Source organism: Danio rerio, chromosome 24 (genome assembly GCF_052040795.2).
Source record: "Danio rerio strain M-AB ecotype USA chromosome 24, GRCz13ab, whole genome shotgun sequence".
Classification (NCBI taxonomy): domain Eukaryota; kingdom Metazoa; phylum Chordata; class Actinopteri; order Cypriniformes; family Danionidae; genus Danio; species Danio rerio.
The window spans coordinates 43,241,771-43,267,382 of record NC_141044.1 but is presented as its reverse complement, the minus strand read 5'-3'; the positions used below and the strand labels follow the sequence as shown (position 1 = coordinate 43,267,382).

At 37.9% G+C, this 25,612-nt stretch overlaps 2 protein-coding genes across 6 annotated transcripts in view; both read right to left on the bottom strand.

Annotated features, from left to right (window-relative positions):
* Window positions 1-25,612, bottom strand: part of katnip (katanin interacting protein) — a 1,410,884-nt gene that overhangs the window by 585,462 nt on the left and 799,810 nt on the right. The window lies entirely within an intron of this gene.
* Window positions 1-25,612, bottom strand: part of kcnh2b (potassium voltage-gated channel, subfamily H (eag-related), member 2b) — a 322,770-nt gene that overhangs the window by 141,698 nt on the left and 155,460 nt on the right. For 3 of the 5 annotated variants that reach the window (XM_087310033.1, XM_087310034.1, XM_087310035.1), the window contains 3 exons: window positions 7,910-8,065; window positions 3,553-4,026; window positions 696-907 (listed from right to left, as the gene is read on the bottom strand). In XM_087310033.1, the coding sequence (XP_087166159.1) occupies window positions 696-907; window positions 3,553-4,026; window positions 7,910-8,065 (842 nt within the window). Of the gene's footprint in view, window positions 1-695; window positions 908-3,552; window positions 4,027-7,909; window positions 8,066-10,177; window positions 10,410-25,612 lie in introns of those variants that run through there. The other 2 variants (XM_087310036.1, XM_087310037.1) reach the window with 1 other exon arrangement.

The following is a 25,612-nucleotide window of genomic DNA, read 5'->3' as shown; positions in this document are numbered from 1 at the left end:
CAACGTCTCAGGGGAATTAAAAACATATTGGGTTGTCATAATTATGTTTAGCCCTTTTCATCCTCCGAGCCACGCAGACCGTAACATAATAAATTATGTAAAAATTAATGTTTAGATTAATCAAAGGTATCAAATCACTTTCAGAATCCTCGGAAGTTCTAAACATTTTATTGATGTCTGGGACTCGTCCAGATTTCATTTTGTTTTCTCATAATAATTGTTTGTGTGTAATGTTGAGTGTGTTGTTTTTAAGTAAATACTGCTTTCAAAATATTAATTTTTTAGAGTGTATTTTGTCAATGTCACTTTTCCAAGTCCAAGTTCATCACACACACACACACGCACGCACACACACACACACACACACACACACACACACACACACACTGTCACATCTCTTTAACTTTCTGCAAGCAAACACTGCAACTTCAAAACCAATAAAACACATCCAGCGAGCTCAACTTCCTCAGGTAAACCTTCAAAACGGCTCATTGCATCAGAACAACATCAGCAGCTTCCTTTAAAAACTGTCCTTGAGCAAAAGCGCCTTTTATCCGGGACGCCACAATCTCATGGTAATGCTTCTCTAGCCATCAGAGACAATAAAAGAGATGCATAGAGAAGACAAACAGGTCGATCTGTCTCAATCTCACCCTCAACAACACCACCGTGACTGTAAATCCCATTTAACTTACCTGCGTGACCTTCTCCGTGACGTTGTGTGTGCGGTCGATCAGTTTGCAGGGCGCAATGATGTCCATTTCTCCGGCCGGCAGGGCGATGAGAGGGTCCGGTTTAAAGTCCACAAAGTTGAGTGTGATCTGCGGGATCTTGCTGATGGCGCGGTAACGCATCAGATCCGAATCAGAGGTAGAGTTCAGGATGTTGGACTTGTTGTTCATGGCACCTGCACACACAAAGACATTTCTTTAAAGTCTTCTGTTGAATCACAGATGCTTTTGAAGTTTATGATATCTCTTTTCCCGACATTGATGAGACAATAGCCTCTTTCACACAGTGATACCGGTAAATATCCAGAAAATTTCCGGAACGACTTTAACGGTATATTAAAAAAAGTGCTGTTTACACAGGCGAGGATGTTACAGAATTTTTCCGGAAAAGAGCATTCACACATCCATCGCAAAATGCCGGTAAATTCTGACATCATTAACCAGAAATGACCTCTAAACGGCTGCGCTTGTGTTTGTAAACATTTGACTACATTACAAACTCTTCGGATGGATCAGTATTGAGTACAACTCCAATGAAAACATAGAGAAACACTTTCGCATGTGGAGATGTTCATGATATGTGTGTGTGCTGGCGCTATGGGCACTCACGGGCACACGCAAAGCTTAAAGGTAAACAAACAACGGCTTATCATAAACATGTTATCGATAATTATTTACACAGTTAGCATTAAGAAGGAACATAGAAACGTTATCTGACTAACATCTAGCAGCTAAATGCGTCTGGGAAAATATTCAAAGGCTTTTATTCTCATAAACCGCACGGACGTGAATGCGTCTGACTGTTCTGATTGGCTAAAGCAGACGTCTCACGTCAGCACGTTCTAGAAGTGGCCGCGCTCTTTCCAGCAATCTTCCTTCTGCGTTCACACAGCGCAGCATTCCAGCAAATTACAGGTAATGTTACAACTTCTCTTTCCGGAAAATAGCCAGAACGAATTTACCAGTATTTTCAAAAGGGGCCTGTTCACACATACAACCTTTCCAGAAAATTGCCGGTAATTTTCCGGAAAGGTCTGTATGTGTGAAAGGGGCTAATGTCGATTAAATGTCAAATTGCCACTGACGAGTTTTAGGTATAGTGTATCCGGAAAGTATTGATATCGCTTCACTTTTCCCACATTTGTTTATGTTATAGCCTTATTCCAAAACGGATTAAATTCATTGATTTCCTAAACATTCTACACACAATCCCCCATAATGACAATGTGAGGAAAGAGTTTTGAAATTGTTGCAAATTTATTAAAAATAAAAAAGCTGAGGAATCACATGTACATCAGTATTCACAGCGTTTGGCGTGAAGCTCTACATTTAGCTCAGGTTCATTCTGTCTCCACTGATCATTCTTGAGATGTTTCAGCAGCTTCATTGGAGTTCACCTGTGCTCAACTCAGTTGATTGGACATGATCTGAAAAGGCCTGTCTATATAAGATCCCAGGGTTGACAGTGCATGTCAAAGCACAAACCAAGCGTGAAGACAAAGGAATTGTCTGTAGAACTCTGAGACAGGATTGTCTCGAGGCACAAGGCTGGGGAAGCTTACAGAAACATTTCTGCTGTTTTTAAAGTTCCAATGAGCACAGCGCCCTCCATCATCCGTAAGTGGAAGATGTTTAACCACCAGGACTCTTCCTAGAACTAGCCGGCCATTTAAGCTGAGTGATCGGGGGAGAAGGGCCTTAGTCAGGGAGGTGATCAATAATCTGATGGTCACTCTGTCTGAGCTCCAGCGTTCTTGTGTGGAGAGAGGAGAACTTTACAGAAGGACAACCATCTGTGCAGCAATCCACCAATCCGGCCTGTATGGTAGAGTGGCCAGACGAAAGACACTCCCCACCTGGAATTTGCCAGAAGGCATCTGAAGGACTCTCAGACCATCAGAAACTAAACTTTCTGCTCTGATGAGACTCAAATTGCACTTTTTGAAGTGAACGCCAGGCGTTACGTTTGGAGAAAAGCAGGCAGCGCTCATCACCAGGCTAACAGCATCCCTACAGTGCAGCATGGTGGTGTTGGCATCATGCTGTGGGGATGTGTTTCAGCAGAAGAACTGGAAGACTAGTCAGGATAGAGGGAAAGATGAATGCAGCAATGTACAGAGACATCCTGAATGAAGACCTGCTTCATAGACTTCCATTCATACGCAGGCGAGTGTGTCAGACCGGAAACGCACGTTTGTGCGTCAGGTTTTGTAGTTCACTGCGTTGCAAAGTTTGTAAGCTTGGTGAACTCTGACCTGTGAAATTGCATCACTTGATCAATCAAGGATTAAAACATGACCTCTCTGGACAGGAATTTTAAATATAAACCAATCTGTTGCTCTTTTAAATGTCTAATCATCTTGTTTAATCCTGCCCTTTTCGCAGCGCTGTAAGACAGAATTTCGCACGCTCAAGTGAGACCAGAGCTTTAAACAAGCCTGAATGCCTCATTTAGTATGATCATGTGTGTTTAATTACGGTTCAAGCTAAACTGTGCAGAGCTCCGGCACCTTCAGGAAGTTTGAGTGTGCTAAATTCTGTCGTACAGGCAGGATTAAACAAGATGATTAGACATTGAAGCAAGCGATTGGTCCATATCTGTACAGACAGGTCCTGTTTTATCTTCTAGTGGTCTCATGAAATCACATGATGTGATTTCTCAGGTCAGAGGTCACCAAGTTTGAATTCTGCAATGTGACGACATGCGAAACTTACCGTACAAGCTTGCGTTTCCGGTCCGCCACATATGCATGCTTATAAACGATAGTCTATGGGGCGTATAGTGCAGTGTTAAGTTATTGAGGTCGTGTTTTTTTCTCACCCGTGCTGCAGCTGGTGGGTCGGGTGCGGTGTTTCCTCTCCCACTCCGGCCTCATGGCCTCGATATCGTCCACTGAAGATGCGCGCCGCATGCTGTGAAAGCTCTCCCGCGAGCGGCTGTTGGTCAGGCTGCAGTTGGAGACGGAGGCGTCCGGATTGAGGCGCTGCGGGCGCGGGGACGAATGGCCCAGGGGCAGCGTGCAAGGGTGCGGAGGGGCTGGCGGGGGGGATGCAGCGGCGCTGCCCAGCAGGTTGCGCTGGTCTTCAGGCAGCAGTGCTGATGGCAGGGCAGCAGTGGCGCGGTGTTCGGGCAGAGACAGAAGTTCACCCAGCGCCAGAGACTCGTGGCTCTGTGGACGGGAGCTGCTGGGGAAACTGGCCCCTCGTCCCGCTTCAGGATCCTCCCGCAGAGAAGATTTACTGTTATTTCTGGAGTTCAGAAGGGGGAGGCGTAAGCGGATGCCACGAGCTCGATCTACAACACACACACACACACACACACACACAGAAAATATACAATTCAAATCAACTTGGTGACACTTTAAAATAATGATGCATTAGTTCATGTATTTACGAACATGAACAAACAATTAACAATATATTTAATTACAGTAGTTATTCATATTTGGGTCACACTTTACAATAAGGTTCATTAGCTAATGTTAATTAATGCATTTACTAACATGAACAAACAACGAACAATACATCTACTGTATGTGTTCATGTTAGTTTAGGTTAGTTAATGAAAATACTGTTGTTCATGATTAGTTCATGTTAGTAAATGCATTAACTAATGAACCTTATTGTAAAGGGTTACCCATATTTGTAAACATGAGTTAATGATGTTTAAGTTAAATAACGTTAGCTCATGTTAACTCCATAAACTGTAAAATATGTGGATGTAGTATCCGTGACGTCACCCATAGGTTTCTGAAGATCACAAAAGAAGCCACAAGTAGGCGCGGCCAACCGTCGACATTTTGGTCGCGCGTCATCACACCCACGACGGGATACCAAACAAGGGCAAAGAGGCGGAGAGTGGGCGGAGCTACAGACACCTGCTGGCATTTTGCCTGGACCTGGTTCAGACACACTTTACTTTGGGAGAAACGCTTAATACTTTATCACCTGCGACTCGTTTATATTCTGACCACTTGTGCTTGGTTGTACACTATATCAATAAAGTGTTTAGCCTTTTAAAAACACTGCTGTAATACATTGAGCCACTAAACATTGTTCTTATGACGTTTTTCAACAGGAGGAAAACGCGAATTACTTCCAAACACTTCAGATATAGTCTGTGCTAGTTAATGTAAAACTATTGATGAAATCCAGCATAACACTGTATGACAATGCTTCAGATGACTGATCTAGAGCCTGCAGCTAATCAATTCGTCAGATTCTGGAGTGCATTACAGCTCTAAATATAAATATAAACGATAAATGATCTTAAATAAAACAAATACATGTATAGAGATGGTGTATAAGTATATAACATTACTCACATGGGAAACGGAGGCCACGTGAATGGTTTGTGAGCACAATTAAGTGCACTCAGCATGCCATGCCATCTAATAATTGTAAGAAACACGTCCAAAAGGCAGTTGACTGTGTAAAGCCACATAAAACAACACAGAAATAGGATAAATATGCCGAGTTCAGTGGCTAATCTGCAGAATTCAGCTGAGGTGACGTGACGGCAACCAACGAGACCTAGCTGTCACTCAAGTGGCCACGCCCTTAATTATGCAAACTTAATATAACTTAATATAAAGGAAACGGATGAGTTATAAAAAAATTCACACCCTCACAGTTGTCATGAAGGGTAATATTAGCTGTATTAACAAAAATCTATAGGAAGTAATGAGAGTAGACAAATTAAAAACTTTAAAAAAAAATCATTTATTAATATAATAAAATATATTATTATAATCCACGCTGGAAGTGCTTCTTGTGTGTGCCTGTGTGTTTTGAGGGAGCCTACGTTAAATAATGAACATGACAAAAACTCTCTGCTGACGCACACAGTTAATGTTGATTAACAAAATTGAGTTAAATAATCAAAGCAATGCATCCGAGACCCTTAACAAATTCAAATGTGAAACATCAAACATACATTAAAGACTTTATACAGTCAATCAAATGAACTTGCAACAGATATTTATTTGGGCTCAAACTACAAAACCACATTTAAAACAATTTCAGTGTTAGTCTTGCTTAAGTTGCACACTAGTTTGATCATGTATTAATATCATTATAGCTATATTGTATAAATATTAGAACTATAAGCCTACATGCTGACAACAAAAACAAAACTACAGGATATTACAGGTGATTGTCTTTTGACATAGTGCACCTGAAAAGACATGAATGCCATCCCTTATAGAGCTTGAGAAGCCAACCGTTCTTTAAAGGGCACCTATAGTGACAAATCTACTGTTTGGACAGACATGTGTGTAGGTATAGTGTATAGACAGTCATATTGGGGTGATATAAACACACCCAGTGCTTTTGTTTTAATTTAACAACATAAAAACGGTGGACTAATTGGAGAGGTTTTCAGAGCGACCGCAACTTGACGTAGGAGAAACTTCATGTTTCTGCCGCGCCACAAAGTGTCTGGTGTGTCGTGTTCGCAGCTTCGAGCGGTGCATCCGGTGCTTCAGTCAAAGTTAATTGAGTGTGTGTGTGGTTATTAGTCTCAGTGTACAAGCTCGGCATTTGAAACTAGCACACAGTTGGCTGTAAAACTAAACAGAGACACAAATGATTGTGTACTCTCTGCTTGGTCTGTGTCCGAGTCGTACATGTACGACTGAATGCTGATCCTCTCACCCATGTTGCTTCTCTCTGTCTGCCTGTCTGTTGCAAACTCGGAGCTGGTGAGCTCTTGGCTCCGCCCCCTTGTTACATTCGAAGCCCAAACTAATTTTCATGTGAAGCAACACGCCCCTAAAACAGCGAGCTGTGTACACACCCACAACATGACACTTTTGAAAACATTATAATAAGGTTATACCTATAATAAGGTATAATAAGGTATATAAGTTTGAAAACTTATATAATAAGTTTGTTGAATTGAACCTAAACTGACACTCAGAAGAACCATAATATTAATATTAAATCATAAAAAAGGGGTAAACTATGTGCCCTTTATCATTAGTAAAATAAAAACTTGCAGGTTAAGGATACAGAATAGGAGGAAGCTGCCGCAGGTGCAGATGGAAAGTAAAAATAAAAAGTGTATTTATGTTGGTGCCAGTGGTGTAGTGGTAAGTGCGTCAACACATGCGGGCCTATGCCGATCCTTCCCCTCTCTCTGCTCCCCATGCTTTCCTGTCAATTCTCTACTGTCCTATCAAAATAAATGTGAAAACCCCTAAAAAAAAAAAAAAAAAGTGTATTTATATAGATAGTTGGGTAACTAGATGGAATAGAAAGAGACAGATCGATGTGCAACAGCCGCCAATCCGCTGCGCGCTGCAGACTCAGCCAGTGTGAAAGGCAAACATCTGCGCACTGCTTCTGTTCTCCATAAGCGCTGCGCAAAATAAGAGTTTGTGATCGGGTCAGCCCAATGTAAACAAAAAAACAATGAGCTGTCACATGAGCTGGTCTGTCTGAAAAAAACATCTTACTTTCAGAGCATCTCGGATCACAGCATCGTGAATTATTTCGCCAGAAAAAGGATAGCCTGCTAAGTGTTTTATGGGCGATTAGATCATAAGAAGATGATCAGCCCGGCCCAAAAAGTACATCGGCCCAGAAGGAAACTGCCTGGTCTGCTGGATGACCAGTCCACCCCTGCATGTTAATAATGCATTAGTTCATTAGGTTAATAAATGCTTTAGTTTATTCATACTTAATGTTAGTAAACACAAACTAAAATGGACTGTTATTCTAAAGTGTTACCAAAGACTTCTTAACGTTTGATATTGTGACTTTGATATGCAAGTGATCTCCTCACTAAATATCATTAATATCTGTATCTGTAATTTCAATATAACCAATATATGTTGTTGCTTGGTTGTGTAGTACTGTTGTATTTTGTTTTCTCTGATAATCTTGTAATGTCTTTTTTTCTCTCGTTCTGTTCATGTTTTGTTGTTTTATAGATGTTATGTCAGTTGTGTTTTTTATCGTGTTATTGTTATGTGATTGTGATACATTGTGGGACCCTCTTGAAAATCTTGAGGTTCATCCTCATAATAAAATCAATGTTAATAGTTTAATAGGAATGCAGATATTACTCTATGGGGCAGATTGTGAGCTAGGTTTGTGACATCACAGTTGGGGGACATTGCTTCTGATTTAGATTTATGGGGATCATAAATGAATGACGTATATAAATGACGTACTTGAATGGCGCCACAGCAGAGGCAGCTTGTGATTGAGATCCTGGGGGTCATGTAGCTTATCGTCAGGCATGACCTCGAAATTCAGAATAAACATGATCACTACGCCATCTTCATTCTTTACAGGGACCACGTCCACCAAACACAGGAAACACACACCTGTGAGAAGAAGAAGAAGAAGCAGCAGAGCGTCAGACAAATACACAGATTATACACACATCTTCATCTTTACATGAGGATTTTACCACAGAAAATTCATTAAAAAAACTGCAAAGTCAGTTCCAACATAGCTTTAATAATGCTGTTGTGGCTGTTGAACTCACACAGAGCAGACATTTACTCTTGAAAATCAAACAAATCGAACAAAAAAGAAAATAAAACACTACAATCATGAGGATAACCAATATGAAATTAATTTACCTTAATGATCATTTAGTTACTTGTTGTATTGTGAATGAATCATCAGTGCAAATATAATAAAAATACTAAATTAAGCACTGCGTGCGTAGTTAGAAATAAACTTTACATTATTATTAACAGATGAAAACGAATACTAACGACAACACAAACATAATAACACTAGTAATAATAATAATAATACATATAATTTTAATAGTAAAAATATGAATATTAATATTAATAGTAACGAAGAGGAGGGATATGAACAAAGATACTAATGACAACACAAATAATAGTAATAACATTAGAAATAATAGTAATAATATGTATCATTTTAATAGTAAACATAATATTAATAACTATTATTATTTTTATTCTTAATAATAATGATATTGATGATAATAATAAAATAATATTAATAATAATAATAATAACAATATTAATAATAATAATAATAAAAATAAAAATAATAATGAAATAGAAAACTAATACTAATGACAACACTAATAATAATAACACTAGTAGTAATAATAATACGCATAATTTTTGTAGTAAAAATAATATCAATAACAAGTAATAATAATAATAACTATTGTGATTATTATTATCATAAATAATAATAATAATGATAATAAAGAAGATAATATTGATGATGATAATAATATTATTAATAATAATAATAATAAAAATAATAACGAAGAAGAAAATGTATACTACTACAAAACTAATAATAATAACAACAAAACTAGTAGTGATAATAATACATAATTTTAGTAGTTAAAAATAATATTAATAACTATTATTACTATTAGTAGTAGTATTAGTGGTAGTAGTAGTAGTAATAATAACAACCAATATAACAATAAATAATAATATTTAAATAATAAAAGTAACAAGCAATTCAAACAAAAAAGTAATAATTCATATAGAAATAAAAAAAAATAATACAATTAACATTCATTTATTGATTTTCCTTTGCTTAGTCCCAGATTTATCAGGGGTCCCCACAGCAGAATGAACCGCCAACTACTCTTGCATATGTTTTATGCAGTAGATGCCTATCCAGCGGCAACCCAAGTAGTAGTTGTAGTAGTAGTAGTAATAATAATAATAATAATAATAATAAATAATAATAACAAGATTATTAATAATAATAATAATAATACCTAAAAATTACCTAAAAGTAACAAAATTATTATTAATAATTAAGAAAATAATAAATTAAAGACAGTAAATATACAATAAATCAAATACACACTTACTTAAAAATAGCTAAAAAGTGAAAACTCCCTGTGGAAATGAGGAACTCAAACAAACATTGAATATCAGGATTGTTGTTTGCTCGAACTCAAATAAAGCACATTTCCAGAGCAGATTGCTGAATCATGAGAATCCTCTGCTGGACCAGTTTAGTGAACAACCGTCATCTGCCAGCAAAATTAAGCCTGATTACAAATACTGTGTGTTGTTGTGTGCGGCTGTCTGATATATTAATATACAGAAGCACAAAGATACAACCACAAGATCTGACGAATTTACATCCAAAAACCCAGATATGCTGTAGATATTACAATATAACAAATCATACACATCTAATACTGTCATATTACAGCCAGTAAAATATTAACATCATCACAATATCAGAACCAAACGCAGAACAAAAATATACATATTACACACAGCTTCACATTATTACTGAAGCTGATCATTCACTCATTTATTTCCCTTCAGGCTGAGTCTCTTTATTCATCCGGGATCACTACAGCGGAATGAACTGCCAACTATTCCAGCATATGTTTTACTCCAGCTGCAACCCAGTACTGAACACACACACACACACACACACACACACACACACACACACACGCTTACCTGAATGTGAGAAGTGAATCAGACAGAGCACACAGACACACAGCAGATATTCTCCTCATCAATGAACATAGAGAGAGAGAGACTGACACACACACACACACACACACACACACACACACACACACACACACACACACACGCTCTATAATCCCAGCAGTGTTTGCACCAAAGAAACCACACATGGATTACAGGTCCACTAATGCCATCTGGACATCTGTGAGTGTGTGAGTGTGTGTTTGAGGCACTGTGTGTGAGTGAGAGCGCGTGTGTGTGAGAGTGTGTATATGTGTGTGTGTGTGTGTTTGAGGCGCTGTGTTTGAGTGAGAACGCGTGTGTGTGAGCGTGTATATGTGTGTGTGTGTGTGTGTGTGTGTGCGCGTATGTGTGTTTGTGCATGTGTATTTGTGTGTGTGTTTTTCTGTCGGTAAGAGAATATATGTATATTTGTGTGTGAGTGTGTATTTGTATTTGTGTGAGTGTGTCTGTATTTGTGTTAGTGTGTGTGTGCTCATGCTTGTGTGTAATTGTGCGTGTGTATTGTGTTTATTTGTTGAAATGAGTGTGTCTAAGTGTGTGTGTGGATATAGAGAGTATGTATATGTGTGAGAGTGTGTCTGTAAGTGTGTGTGTGTGCGTATATAGAGAGTGAGTGTATGTGTATGTGTGAGAGTGTGTCTGTAAGTGTGCGTGTGTGCGTATATAGAGTAAGTGTATGTGTATGTGTGAGAGTGTGTCTGTAAGTGTGCGTATATAGAGAGTGAGTGTATGTGTATGTGTGAGAGTGTGTCTGTAAGTGTGCGTGTGTGCGTATATAGAGTAAGTGTATGTGTATGTGTGAGAGTGTGTCTGTAAGTGTGCGTATATAGAGAGTGAGTGTATGTGTATGTGTATGTGTGAGAGTGTGGATATAGAGAGTGAGTGTTTGTGTATGTGTGTGTGTGTGAGAGAGAGAGAAAGACAGAGAGAGACAGAGCGAATATGTGAGTGTGTGTGTGTGTTTCTGTCTGTAAGAGTGTATTTGTGTGTGAGTGTGTATTTGCTTGAATGAGTGTATCTGTAAGTGTGTGTCTGTCTGCAAGTGTGTATGCTCTCATGCTTGTGTGTGAGTGTGTCTGTCTGTCTCATCCAAAAGTCCTCTTCACTATACTGGGGCATCAGGACGCACACAGGTTGAGCGCCCCCTGCTGGCCTCACTAACACCACTTCCGGCAGCAACCTAGCTTTCCCATGTGGTCTCCCATGCAGGCACTGACCAGGCGCAGCCCTGCTTAGCTTCAGTGGGCGACCATGTGAGAGTTGCAGAGAGCTAGCTGCCGGCTATTTGCATATTTCTATCAATATACATGTACAGTACATACACACAGTGGAAAACCCCCACATGAATAGAGATTTACAAACACAGCATTTGTGTGTGAATGAATGATAACTAAAAAGGCGAGGCGAGGCAGTAGCGCAGTGGGTAGCATGTTCGCCTCACAGCAAGAAGGTCGCTGGGTCGCTGGTTCGAACCTCGGCTCAGTTGGTGTTTCTGTGTGGAGTTTGCATGTTCTCCCTGCCATCGCATGGGTTTCCTCCGGGTGCTTCGGTTTCCCCCACAGTCCAAAGACTTGAGGTACAGGTGAATTGGGTAGGCTAAATTGTCCGTAGTGTGTGTGTGGATGTTTCCCAGAGATGGGTTGCGGCTGGAAGGGCATCCGTTGCGTAAAAACTTGCTGGATAAGTTGGCGGTTCATTCCGCTGTGGCGACCCCGGATTAATAAAGGGACTAAGCCGACAAGAAAATGAATGAATGAATAACTAAAAAGTGCCACAGACGTGAGGATGGGGGCTGAAAATACATAATCCCAGCAACAGCATCTAAACACACACACACACGTATATGAACACACACAAACACATAAACACACACACACACACGTACGGATTAAGAGTGGTCAGGGGGAGGATTTGACTTCAATTCATTATGCTTCTGTCCACTTTAAAAGACTAATCCACTACAAGATTCAGAAACCACACACACACACACACACACACACAAACACACTACATCTGTATATTTTCATCATCTACATGTCTGCATGAGTTATATAATCCCAACAAAGTGCTCCGAAACCCAAATCTCGAATGTCCCGACTCAAAAAACAAAACAACAGCAAGCAAAAACTGAAATAAAACAGGAGAGGCATGTGAACGCTCAGAAAAGAAGATGGAAATATTAGTCACTGTGGAGGAAACCAGAGCACCAGGAGGAAACCCACACCAACACGGGGAGAACATGCAAACTCGACACAGAAATGACATCTGATCCAGCTGAGACTCGAACAGCGACCTTCTTGCTGTGAGGCCACAGTGCTAACCACTGAGCCACCGTGCCGACCGTTATGTAAATATTAAACAAATAAAATTAAAACAGATCCAATAATGCAGGAAGATGCACAAAGTCATTGTGAGAAGACAAATGAAAAAGATTGTAGTTTACATTTTTTAGGATTATTTTATGGAACAAATAAAACTAAACATCTCTCAGGATTCACGGGAATGTAGAGCAGTAATGCAAAAAAAATCAATAAAACAAAACATGCTCATTGCAGGACGGCATATCACTGTGGCCTCACAGCAAGAAGGTCACTGGTTCGAGTCCCGGCTGGGCCAGTTGGCATTTCTGTGTGGAGTTTGCATGTTCTGTAAAGTGTGTGTTAATAAACAGTCCACAATTGTTTTTGTTTCACAAAAATCTGTACAGAATGTTTGTGTGTGCCTGTGTGTATGCGCTGGTTAATAAAAAAGTCTGTAAATTAGGTGAGTGTGTGTGCTTGCACGAGTTTGAGGATATGTGTGTGTATCTGTGTGTGTGTGTGTGTGTGTTTGTTAATTTAAAAAAAATCTAACAATGTTTGTTTATGTTCCAGGAAAGCCTGTAAACTGAGTGTGTGTGTGTGTGTGTGTGTGTGTGTGTGTGTGTGTGTGTGTGTGTGTGTGTGTGTTTGTTAATTAAAAAAAAATCTAAAAATGTTTGTTTATGTTCCAGAAAAGCCTGTAAAGTGTATGTGTGTGTGTGTGTGTGTGTGTGTGTGTTAATACAAATGACAATCCAAAAATGTGTTTTAAAAATCTGTAGTGTGTGTGTGTTTGTGTGAGTGTGTGTGTTTGTTTGTTAATACAAATGAAAATCCAAAAAAATATATATTTTTAAATCTGTAGTGTGTGTGTGTGTGTGTGTGTGTGTGTGTGTGTGTTTGTTGATTAAAAAAATCTAAAAATGTTTGTTTATGTTCCAGAAAAGCCTGTAAAGTGTATGTGTGTGTGTGTGTGTGTGTGTGTGTGTTAATACAAATGACAATCCAAAAATGTGTTTTAAAAATCTGTAGTGTGTGTGTGTTTGTGTGAGTGTGTGTGTTTGTTTGTTAATACAAATGAAAATCCAAAAAAATATATATTTTTAAATCTGTAGTGTGTGTGTGTGTGTGTGTGTGTGTGTGTGTGTTTGTTGATTAAAAAAATCTAAAAATGTTTGTTTATGTTCCAGGAAAGCCTGTAAAGTGTGTGTTAATACAAATAAAAAATCCAAAAATGTGTTTTAAAAATCTGTAATGTGTGTATGTTTGTGTGAGTGTGTGTGTGTGTGTGTGTGTGTGTGTGTGTGTGTGTGTTTGTTTGTTAATACAAAAAAAGTCCAAAAATATGTGTTTTAAAAATCTGTAGTGTGTGTGTGTGTGTGTGTGTGTGTGTGTGTGTGTGTGTGCGTGTGCTTGTTAACAAAAAAGAACATCCAAAATAGGGCGACGCAGTGCAGTTGTGGTGACACGGTGGCGCAGTAGGTAGTGCTGTCGCCTCACAGCAAGAAGGTCGCTGGTTCGAGCCTCAGCTGGGTCAGTTGGCGTTTCTGTGTGGAGTTTGCATGCTCTCCCTGTGTTCGTGTGGGTACATAAAAAATGAATTAAACTCTCTGGTCTCAATTCATCAGCCAATCAGATCATAAAGGCGTTTTCAAGCCCGTCACCTAGATTATTCCAAGCAGTATATTTTCAGTCAGTAGGCTGAGTGTAGGATGAAGGATTTGCGCTGTTTGATCTGTAGTGAGACATGAGATCTGCATCTTCCTCACACCTGATGATCTGTGGAGATCTGTGTAATCCACACACGTCTCACTGAAGATTACAGAGGATTTCAAAGCGGATCACACTGACCTGCTGCGGCCTCAGATTCACTGCTTCAACAATCAGATCCGCCATCACTGATAACTAAGAGTCAATTGTTTTGGTGACACTATGGCGCAGTTGGTTGCACGTTCGCCTTACAACAAGAAAATCGCTGCTTCAAGCCTCGGCTTGGTCAGTTGGCATTTCTGTGTGGAGTTTGCATGTTCTCCCCGTGTTCGCATAGGTTTCCTCCTGGTGCTCTGGTTTCCCCCACAGGTCCAAAGACTTGAGGTTTGGTAAATTGGGTATGCTAAAGTTGAACGTAGTGTATGAGTGCGTGAGTGAATGAGTGTGTATGGATATTTCTCAGTAATAGGTTTTGGCTGGAAGGGCATTCACTGCGTAAAACATATGCTGGATTAGTTGGCGGTTCATTCTGCTGTGGCAACCCCAGGTTAATAAAGGGACTAAGCTGAAAAGAAAATCAATGAATAAATGAATGAATAAATGTTATATGCTTTGGATTGAAAAAATAAAGCATAAAAATAAAGCATATAAAATCAAATAACAGCTTAATTTTAAAAAACTTAAAAATTTAAATGTAGTTTTATCAATTAACTGAAACACAAACATGTATAAAAGAAAAATGTTAATGCATTTAAAAATTACATAATAAATATAACATAAAAGCAGAAAAAAAATGTACATTTAAATTTAAATTTTAAATAAAATAAAAAAGACAGTAAATAAATAAATAAATTAAATGGATGAAAATGAAATAACTAAAGAAATAAAATAAACTGTGTTAAAAACTCAAATTTTGACTTAAAAATGAATTTAAATAACAAATTTGGTAAATAAAAACTGGAAAAGTAATTAAACATGGAAACAAACATTTAAAAATACTTAATAATACTTAATAATTAAAAGCTGAAATGTTGTCCTGGAATTATCTAAAAATAAATATTTGGTTTGAAATACTGACATTCTTAAAAATAAAAAAAAACTTAATTAATAAATTAATTAACTAATAAACTATACAATAAAATAATAGAACATTTTCCATTTCTATAAAAAAATGAATGAATTAATAAACTAATTAATAAACTGGAAAGTAAATTCACCATTAAAAGACCATTAAAAATTACCATCAATACTTATTCAGGCCATTAAATCTGAGCAGTATTTATTCAGATGGGAAGTCCAGAAAATAAGACAACAATATTTCATTAATATATATAATTCAAATGTTTCTATATTAAAACCTTAATGTTTCTGCTTTTGCATGCATATTTATTCTGGGGAACACAGCGCCACCTGGTGGACACTTTACTGAGCAGCTTTCAGTGCTTATCTCTAAAATTCGTTCTCTTTTTAGCTTAGTCCCTTAATTAAAAAGGGGGCGCCAAAGCGGAATGAATCGACAACTATTCCAACATGTTTTACGCAGCGGATGCCCTTCCAGCTGCAACCCAACACTGGGAAACACCCATCCACTCCCACTTACACACATATACGGACAATTTACAACTGACCCAGTCGGGACTCGAACGAGCGACCTTTTTGCTGTCAGGGAACAGTGCTAACCACTGAGCCACTGTGCCACCCCAATTCAGAGCTTTACATTAATTAAATATCATTTTAACTATTATTTATTAAAATGAGAATTATAAAATCATATTTATCTCTAATGTAAAGGTATAAATGCAAAAAACTGAAAGTAGCATGTAAAAAAAAGATGTATGAATATAAATAAAATGCAAAAAAAGCACACAACTAATATTTTATAAGCCAGAAAAACAGCATTAAACATTACAGCATGATCTTAATCCATTAGTTGGCAGACAGATTATTTAATGGATGTACAGTGTTTACACACTGACACATTGAAGAAAATGAATGTGTAGATGCTGGAGAATAACACTAGAGGGCAGAAGAGTCTAACACACTTATCTGATCTGCAGGAAACTCATTCATCAAACACTGATGGAGACATTAATGAGTATTTTATTACACTAATGACTGATGATAATGATGATAAGCTCATACTGTAATTAAATGATGCAATAAAAGCGACAGTAATTGAGCTTCAGCACCTGTAATATGATGAGAATGCTAAATAATCTCAGATGCCTTCCAAGAGACTGTGTTCACTAAATAAACAGGGGAATCCTGAAATAGCAAGAAATAGATTGACACAGAGATAAAGATTTATAATCAGCAACAAAATCTGGCATGAGCTGTCTCATAAATGTTGATCCGTGAGCTCAAATAATGTGAAAAAGCATATGTTTTCAAGCGTGCATGTTTTCAAGCGTGCAGGTTCTTTTATTTTAGAAGGTGGGACTTATTTCATCATGTTTCAGCATTCCCATTCATTCATTCATTCATTCATTTCCCTTCAGCTTAGTCTCAATTTCCGAGGTCGCCACAGCGGAATGAACCGCTAACTATTCCGGCATATGTTTTATGCAGCTGATGCCTTTCCAGCTGCAACCCAGTACTGCGAAATACATTCACACACACTCATTCACACACACACACACACACACACACACACACACACACACACACACACACACACACACACACACACACACACACACACACTCATACATTACGGCCAATTTAGTTAATCAATTCCCCTATAGCGCATGTGTTTGGACTGTGGGGGAAACCGGATAACCCACACCAACACGGGGAGAACATGCAAACTCCACACAGAAACAAAAACTAACCCAGCCGGGACTCAAACCAGCAACCTTCTTGCTGTGAGGCAACAGTGCTAACCACTGAGCCACTGTGCCACCCCTGATTCCCATTTAAAAGAAACATTATTAGTAAGTTCTGCAAATTAAAAAATCCTAAAAACAAAAATAAATCAATAATAATAATAAAATGAAAAACAAACAAAAAAAATAATAAAAATCATTAATTATAAAAAATTAAATAAACTTATACATTCAGAAAGAAATGTAAAATCATAAACCAAAATAAGTTGAAAAAAGCAAAATTAATATTAATAATACATAATCAAATTACAATTAACAATAATGACATTATAAATATTCAAGTTCAGAAAAAAATGCATTTGCCAAAAACTTGAAATGTTCTTGGTAAGTTAAAAAAACAGAATCACCTGTCATTTCAGCAAAACAAAAACAAAAAAATCTAGATTTCTGGCGCAGAGTGAAAGCTTAATAATTACAATATTAGGATATGTATTTCATGCAGGATTCAAAAACAAACTTTTTACATTGAAAATAAAACAAGAAAAAATCCAATGAAAAATTTAAATAAAATAGCAAAAAAAACTACCCATACTTCAGATGAAAATCCCCATTATTTACTCAAAAGTAGTAAATTATATACACAAGTATAAATTTTTATTATATAAATTACATAATAAAATGAAATAATCATTAAAATTAAATAATAAAAATGATAAATCCAGAAAAAAAATGGATGTCAATGACATAACTTTTTTTTAAGGTTGTGAATAAGTAAAAAACAAAATCACTTGTTATTCCAGCCAAACAAAACAAAATTATCTGTATTTGCTGAGTAATTTCAGTGACAGCTCACTAAGAATAAAAATGGAAAACAAATACACAGAATTCAAAAGCAAAACAAATCAAGAATAATGAAACAAAAACAAGTAAAATAATAATTAAAAAACAGCCATAATTCTAATGACAATAACCATTCATTATATAAATATATATATATATATATATAAACTATTAAAATATAAATCCAGAACAAAATATCCATTTGCCAGAAAGAATAACTTACAATTGATGGGTGACATGATGGGTGACACAGTGGCTCAGTGGTTAGCACTGTTGCCTCCCAGCAAGATGGTCGCTGGTTTGAGTCCCGGCTGGGCCAGTTGGCATTTCTGTGTGGAGTTTGCATGTTCTCCATGTGTTGGTGTGGGTTTCCTCTGGGTGATCTGGTTTCCCCCACAGTCCAAACACATGCCCTATAGGGGAATTGATGAACTAAATTGACTGTAGTTTATGAGTGTGTTTAAGAAATGTGCATGTGCTTGAGTGTTTCCCATTACTGGGTTGCAGCTGGAAGGGCATACGCGGCGTAAAACATCTGCTGGAATAGTTGTCGGTTCATTCCGCTATGACGAATCCTGATGAATAAACTAAGCCGAAGGAAAATGAACTCACTCACTCACTCATGATTGTTTAATTATCAGCAATAATTCTTGTGGGTAAAATCCTCAATAAAACCCCAAAGAAAATCACAGATACGGTAAACATGCTCTGCAATTCTCCTGAACATCAGAACACAAATAAAATCTGCCTCACAATGTCAAAGAAAGTCTTGTGAAAATGTTAATTAGGTAATAAAAATCACTAATAATTTGTTAATATTACTATTAAACATCATTTCATTGCCAATCAACTATAAAGCTAGTAAATAAGCGTCAATTCCAATAAATGATCATCAATAATTATTATGTAGAACACCAATCAGTTTCCACTTATTGAAATGATTGAGGTGAAATGCTGACACAGCCGTCAGTATCAGCAGATCTGAGATCAGAGGAGTCTGTTCAGCCTCGCAGGAACAACAGATGGCCTGTTCAATCAACATTCATCCATCTGTATTCAAATCAGCTGAGGATTCACTCTGTGATTGGCTGAAGTAGGTCACATGACCTCCTGTTGATTCAAGACAAGTCTGCCTATTGCTATGGGAGAAGCTGATCAACACTGGTCCTGCCCACGTAGTGATGCTTAGAACACAAACACACACACACACACACACACACACACACACACACACACACACACACACACACACACACACACACACACACACACACACACACTGTGCATCTTTCTGTCCAGTCATCAAACAGGGATTCTCCTGATATCTCTTTATGCAAATCAGACAGACGCTCATCATGTATTTGCATGTCAAACTCCCGGAGATTATAAGATTATAAAACCCGATATTTACATGATCGTTTATCAGACGACCCAGTCAGATAAGGACACGGCCCTGCTCACTTCATATACTGCATTCCTTTGGGTGAGCTTTGAAAGGTTAATACACACATTTAAAAGCACTGACATATGAGTGCCTTGGTCATTCAAAATATCCCCTCATCCTATGATAGACTGCTTAGATTCTAGTTTGGACTCTTAAGGTATTATAGTTATAATTTATAAATCACTTATAGTACAACAATATTCAAATATCCTCATTGAGGGCTTTTGGGAGAGAGAACTTACAACAATCTCACTACTGTTGAGAACTGTTTGTAACTTCAAAAAACCCAGCCCACCAAATGATTCATTATCAATACATTTTTAAGTAGGGGTGTCACGATTTCGATTTTTTAATCGAAATCGATCGAAATTTATGCTTAATTTCGATTATCGAATCAAAAAAATAGAATCGTCGATGCTGCCACGCCCCATGTCACGTCAGCTTGGCTTGCCAAGTGGGAAAAAAACAGGCTTGTTGAAGTGCTTGCAGAAGCAGGAGACCCGTCGACAGAGCTTAAACCCTCTCCTCTTTCAATGAAGTCGCCGGTGTTTAAGCATTTTGGATTTCCAGTGAGTTATGTTGACAACGTTTGTGTTGTCGACAAAAAAAAAAACAGTTTTGCAAGCCCGGTTCGTCCGATAGACAACACCGGCATAGCGATCCTCCGCCCGCCCCCGTTGCAAATCCGCTCGCGAAAAGTACACACTCAGGCCCTGTTTACACTGTCTTTGTTTTTAAATGGCATTTTAGAACGACAACGATTTGACATCCACAGTGGCGTGTAGCATTTCTGAGCAGCCCTCCTTCCTCTCTACCTCTGAAAATGCACATCACGTGACCACACAGACACAGACGCACACGCAGCCATGCGCTCGAGACAGCAGGTCCAGGCAGTCAGAGGACTGCTTCAATCTTTCACTCACTTGTACTTAGTCATTTTAGCGAACACCTCAGATACTGTTGGCTGGTTCCTGTTGGTTGTGCGTCTTTTTTACAGACGCCATTATAACAACACAGATCACTGCCTATTCACGAGTCCCGCAGAAAAAGTGATTGACAGGTGGTAATTATGTGTGTATCTTGCCTTTATTCATTTACTGTATGATTTGTTTATGGGTAAAACAAAGACCATGCAGGTCAGGTAGTTTAAACGGTAGACTACAAATAATTAATTGGTCATTAATTAATTAATTATTCATAATCGAAAATCGAATTGTGACTTTAGAATCGAAAATGTAATCAAATCGAGGATTTGGAGGATCGTGACACCCTTATTTTTAAGGCTTGCAAGTACCTTGTGTAGAGTTGTTAAATAAGTAACAAAAAGGGTCTGATTTTCTTTTCATTTTAAATAACAGATAAGGGGTAGCACCCTTATCTGTTATTTAAAATGAAAAGAAAATCAGACCCTTTGTGTCACTTATTTAACAACTCTACACAAGGTACTTGCATGCATACTGTATGTTTCAGGAATGTCCTCAAATTGCATTATTATGGTCCAAGGTTTGAGGCCTACTATCAGATCTAATGGAAACTCAGATGCAATGCGTCCCATTGCTTTTGTCCTGCTAGATGATTAATCACTCTCTTCATCATTAACCAAAGAAGGATTCTGTCAGTAAAGTCTGCTATGAAAATGACTAAAGCATTCACCTTAAAGCCTGTGGGACAGAAGTTTTAGGTAACAGTGTTTGCCACTGAAGAATCATGAAACCCACCACTTTCGCTTTAAGTCTACTTTAGAATTTTTTAAAGAAATGCATCATAATGGGGGTGGAGCTTCGCTATCAGAGGCAGGAGTAGGCGTGGCCAGCAGAGCTGGGGAGAAAGACGGGAGCGAGCAGCTATTGTCAGTCGACTCACAAAATGAGACAAAAACCGTGAGACCCCTGATTTGATAGTTTACAAAGACAAAATGCAAAGAAATAAACAGTAATTGAACGCCCTGCTACATTTATTATTCGTAATTTCATACACACATGTAAGAGACTATATAATCATATGCATTTGTTTATGCGACAAAACATGCTTTTTGACTCAAGAAGGTCCATACTGACTACAAAGGCAGATACTGATAAGATCAAGGCCTGTTTTGTGGACTTTGGGGGTTTTATGGTGTGGTCACATGTTGATTGGTCAGTTTGAATGTCTTAAATGGCTTTAGTCACATGGTCAAGAAAGATACAAGATAGGTGGTAAACTCTGGCTCTGTCTCTTTTCCTGCCCTCTCTTTTCCTGGCCTGCTTCTCTCCTGCTCTGTTCCTCTCCTCCTCTGGAGTCTATCTTCTCTGACTCTACTACAATCAGGCTTCTGGGCCTGCTCTCTTTGTCTCTCTCTCTCTCTCCCCCTGTGTCTCTCCTTCTACCTCTGGTAACTTTAATTTTACATTTAAGCTGGGTGCAATTTATACCATATGTTTTATCATTTCATATTTGATCATTTTATACAGTATTTTGTTATTAATTCAGTTGTAACCATAGAGAATTATTGTCATTAAATAATTTCATTTTCAAGTATTTGTGAATTACTTTTGATTTAACATCAACACTTAATTGTTCCATATAGCAATACAATACAATCACTTAATATCAACGCTCTCCCACATTTATAGCTATTAATACTGCCCTTATTTCCGTTTTTGGTATGAGATTGCAGAAGAATGGTTTGACTACAAATGTACAGTTTTTTACTACAGTAAAAAACTGTGCTACAGTTCGAACCGCTGTGGTTTAAAGACCGTTCTTACACACACAACCACAATTTATATCATTATAAAGATAATGGTGTTCATATAAACACTAAATGAGGACTTCTCCCTCAATGTGTTTAATCACTTTAAGACAAATGGATTACTTCTTTGTGTTTTCATATTCTATCAGTTATGACAGATCATTTTCAGTTCATATCAAATGGTCTTCTAATTTTAAACATAATAAATGTGTTTAATAATGTGAATTGATCTTGAAAGCAGCTGTTTTGAGTTAGAATGCCAAAATGTTCTCCTCCTATTCTTGAATAAAATCCCAAAACCCTGGAGAAAATCAATGCAAAACATGTTCATATCCTATATGCCAGTGGTCCCCAACCTTTTTTTCACCGCGGACTGGTCAACGGTTGTAAATTTTAAGTGCCAAACATTTCAACTGATGAACATATTAACAATAATACAACCATATAGCCAAATTAAATGTATGCATTGGCATGTTACAGCCCCTAATGAGTATGATTATGTGAAACTCCATATAGATACATATTGCAATGATTTCAGGTACTTAGCGATGCATGCACACATATATGCACAATCCTTAAATACTCTGCTGAGTTGGACTCTATAATACCTGTTTTATAACTTTAAGCTATCAACAACCACTACTGAGCTATTGAACTTTTTCTAAAATGCGGAAGTGCGCCTGTTTTCGCGATTGTCTTAGAACTTCCGTTTCAGTCGCCTATGGGAGAAATGACAAGGAATAATAAATGGCAAAAAAAACGGTCAAACAACTTGCTCTACAAACAAATGTTTGCATGACTATACAGACCAAGTAGAATAATATAACAAGCAAATATCAGTTTGCAACATCAAACAGCGAAACGAGCAGTTTTTAATGTCTAAAAATGAATGGAAGTGAATGAGACCGGAAGTCTCGTGCCAAAAAGATTCAAATGGCAGCGCCCGCTCGTCTGCGGAGAATAAGGTCAATATTCTAGCGATTGTTCTCCCCGCTCTGTGGTGGATTTTGGCATAGTCCATTTCACTTGAGATGGCGGGGGTGAGTGGAAGAAACCAAGTCGCGGGGGGAATATTTTCTACAGAAATAATTTATGATTTCTTATGTGGCCCGGTACCAATTGTTCCACGAACCGGTACCGGTCCGCTGCCCTGATAGCACTGATATCCTATATGCCTATTAACACGACTAAATGCATGAAACCATTTTTTTAAAAATTGAGCACAAATGGGTTAAAAAAATATGATATAATACTATTCATAATAACAGTGTCAATATTGCACATACATTTTTTAAAACTTTTTTTTTTTACTTTATAAAGCAGATATTAATAGCATTTTCACACTTCAGTGTAACACCTTTACTCTCCTACACACACACACACACACTCACACACACACACATGCAAGATTAATACAAATGTTACTGTTTTTAAAATATGCAAATCACAAAATAAATAAATAAATAAATAAAAATACATTAAACATTACAACTATCAATTTTTCCATGCAAACCCTGACCTCCAGGTGTGTGTATTTGATCTTTCTTGTGTTACGAGATGCATAAATACCACACTTTATCAGCCTGATCTCACGAGAAAACGTAAGTATTTTACATTTTGGCAGTTTAGTGGCTAATTTGTACGAATTCGTACGAGTTCAGTCGTAAGAAAATGTACGATTTTAAAAAGGAGGCGTGGCACCTAACTCCACCCCTAAACCCAACCGTCATTGGGGGATACGCAAATCGTACTAAAATGTACGAATTAGATCGTACGAATTTGTACGAATTAGCCACTTAATGAAAAAGTTACGAATTGCCGTGAGATTGTGTTGCACTTTAAACAGCAGTGTGTGTGTGTGTGTCGATACACAAGTGTTAATAAGTATCTGTTGTCATGATTATTAGCATAAGATTAGAAAGCAAAGGTAACATGATCAAACAAACTTATAATAGACCAATAAAGAGTGTAAACACTGCTGTTTTGCTCTTTATACGCGACTTAAACATTTACATGACTTTCTGATTTCAGGCTAAAATGTAAATCTTCTTCGGACTCAACCAATGGTGTGAGTTTGGGGGCGGGGCTATCTATCTGACTCCCCAATAAGTGCACAGGGGGCGTGTCCAGGAAATCTATTTGAGTGTAATTTCATCACGCTGATCTCTGAAAGGCTGCAGTTACTTTTGCTGCTTTTCTTCAGGAGTTAATTGAAGCTCCAGCTCAGAAGTGTCTTTTCGAGAGCGAACGCTTCAGAGTTTCTCATTAGCACATAAAGCCGCCGAGCCTCACACCGAGAGAGCGATGTTCAGCATGTCCGCCGGCCGTCGCTTCGTCTCCCTCTAGGCCTAATTGAGCTCTCGCTTCTGCATAAATGAGCCAAAAACCTTCATTCCTAGCCTTCAGCGTCTCTCTTTGTTTTATTGGACCCAAAGGATGCACTGATGTTGAGTTACGATTGGAGAATTCAAATCAAACGCGCTGGAGAAGTTCAATTGACAGCAGCAAATTAGTTACTTCAGAACAACAAAACAGAAGAAAAGGCTTCAGGAAATGCAAATTCATTTAAATTCAGCGACAGTTTACTGTGAGAAGAGGCAAATATGGTGTTTTTAAAAGAGAATATTTACTGTCATCCTTTACTAGGAACTAAAGGGCAATGAACCCCCACTGTTTCAGCAGGTGTTTTTACAGCTCCAGTTTGGAAAAAGCCAGGAAAGTGGGCGTGTCCAGTTCTGTTTAGGGGGGTGTCGGAGGAGGGAAAGAGCATAAAAATTTGCATAAAAAATTACGTAAATACGTAAGAGAAGCGAGAGGACAATTTACTCTGTATAAAAATGTACACATGTTTTACCTCACACCTGTCCGACTCGATAGAATGGGTTTGGCAAATAATAATGTTTGTTGGAAATGTCAAAAAGAGAGAGGCACATTTATTCATTGTACTTGGGACTGTTCACTAGTTCAGCCTTTTTGGCACCAAACCCTAAACACTTTGGGCCCTATCATACACCCGGCACAGTGTGGCGCAAGGCTTGGTGCAATAGTCTTTTGGTAGTTTCAGCTTGGCGCAAGAGTGGTTTTGAGGCGTTGCGCTACGGTGTTTAATTAGCAAATGCATTAGCGCTCAGATGTGCGCCCATAGGTGTTCTGCTCTAAAAAGGAAGGAGTTCTGAGGCGGACCGCTGGCGCGTTGCTATTTTGAGAAACTATAATAGATTTTTTATTAAACCAAAACTAACCCGGTCTAAACTCCAGCGCAGAGTTGCGCCTCGCTTACACACTGCTTAATACACACAAGAGAGCAATAGGCAAATATCTTTACATATGAAAAAATTTAAATATTAAGGATATATATATAGGATATAATAAGAATAGATCTAGGATATAAATATAGAGGATTAAAATATTACAAAACATTATTTTCTAGCCTACATAAATATGAAAAATCACTGCTTTTATGTCTTCTTCATCTCGGGAGGCTTTTTCAGTTCATTCATAACAATTTGCTTTTGTATAATGTTATTATTATTATCAGTATTATTTATT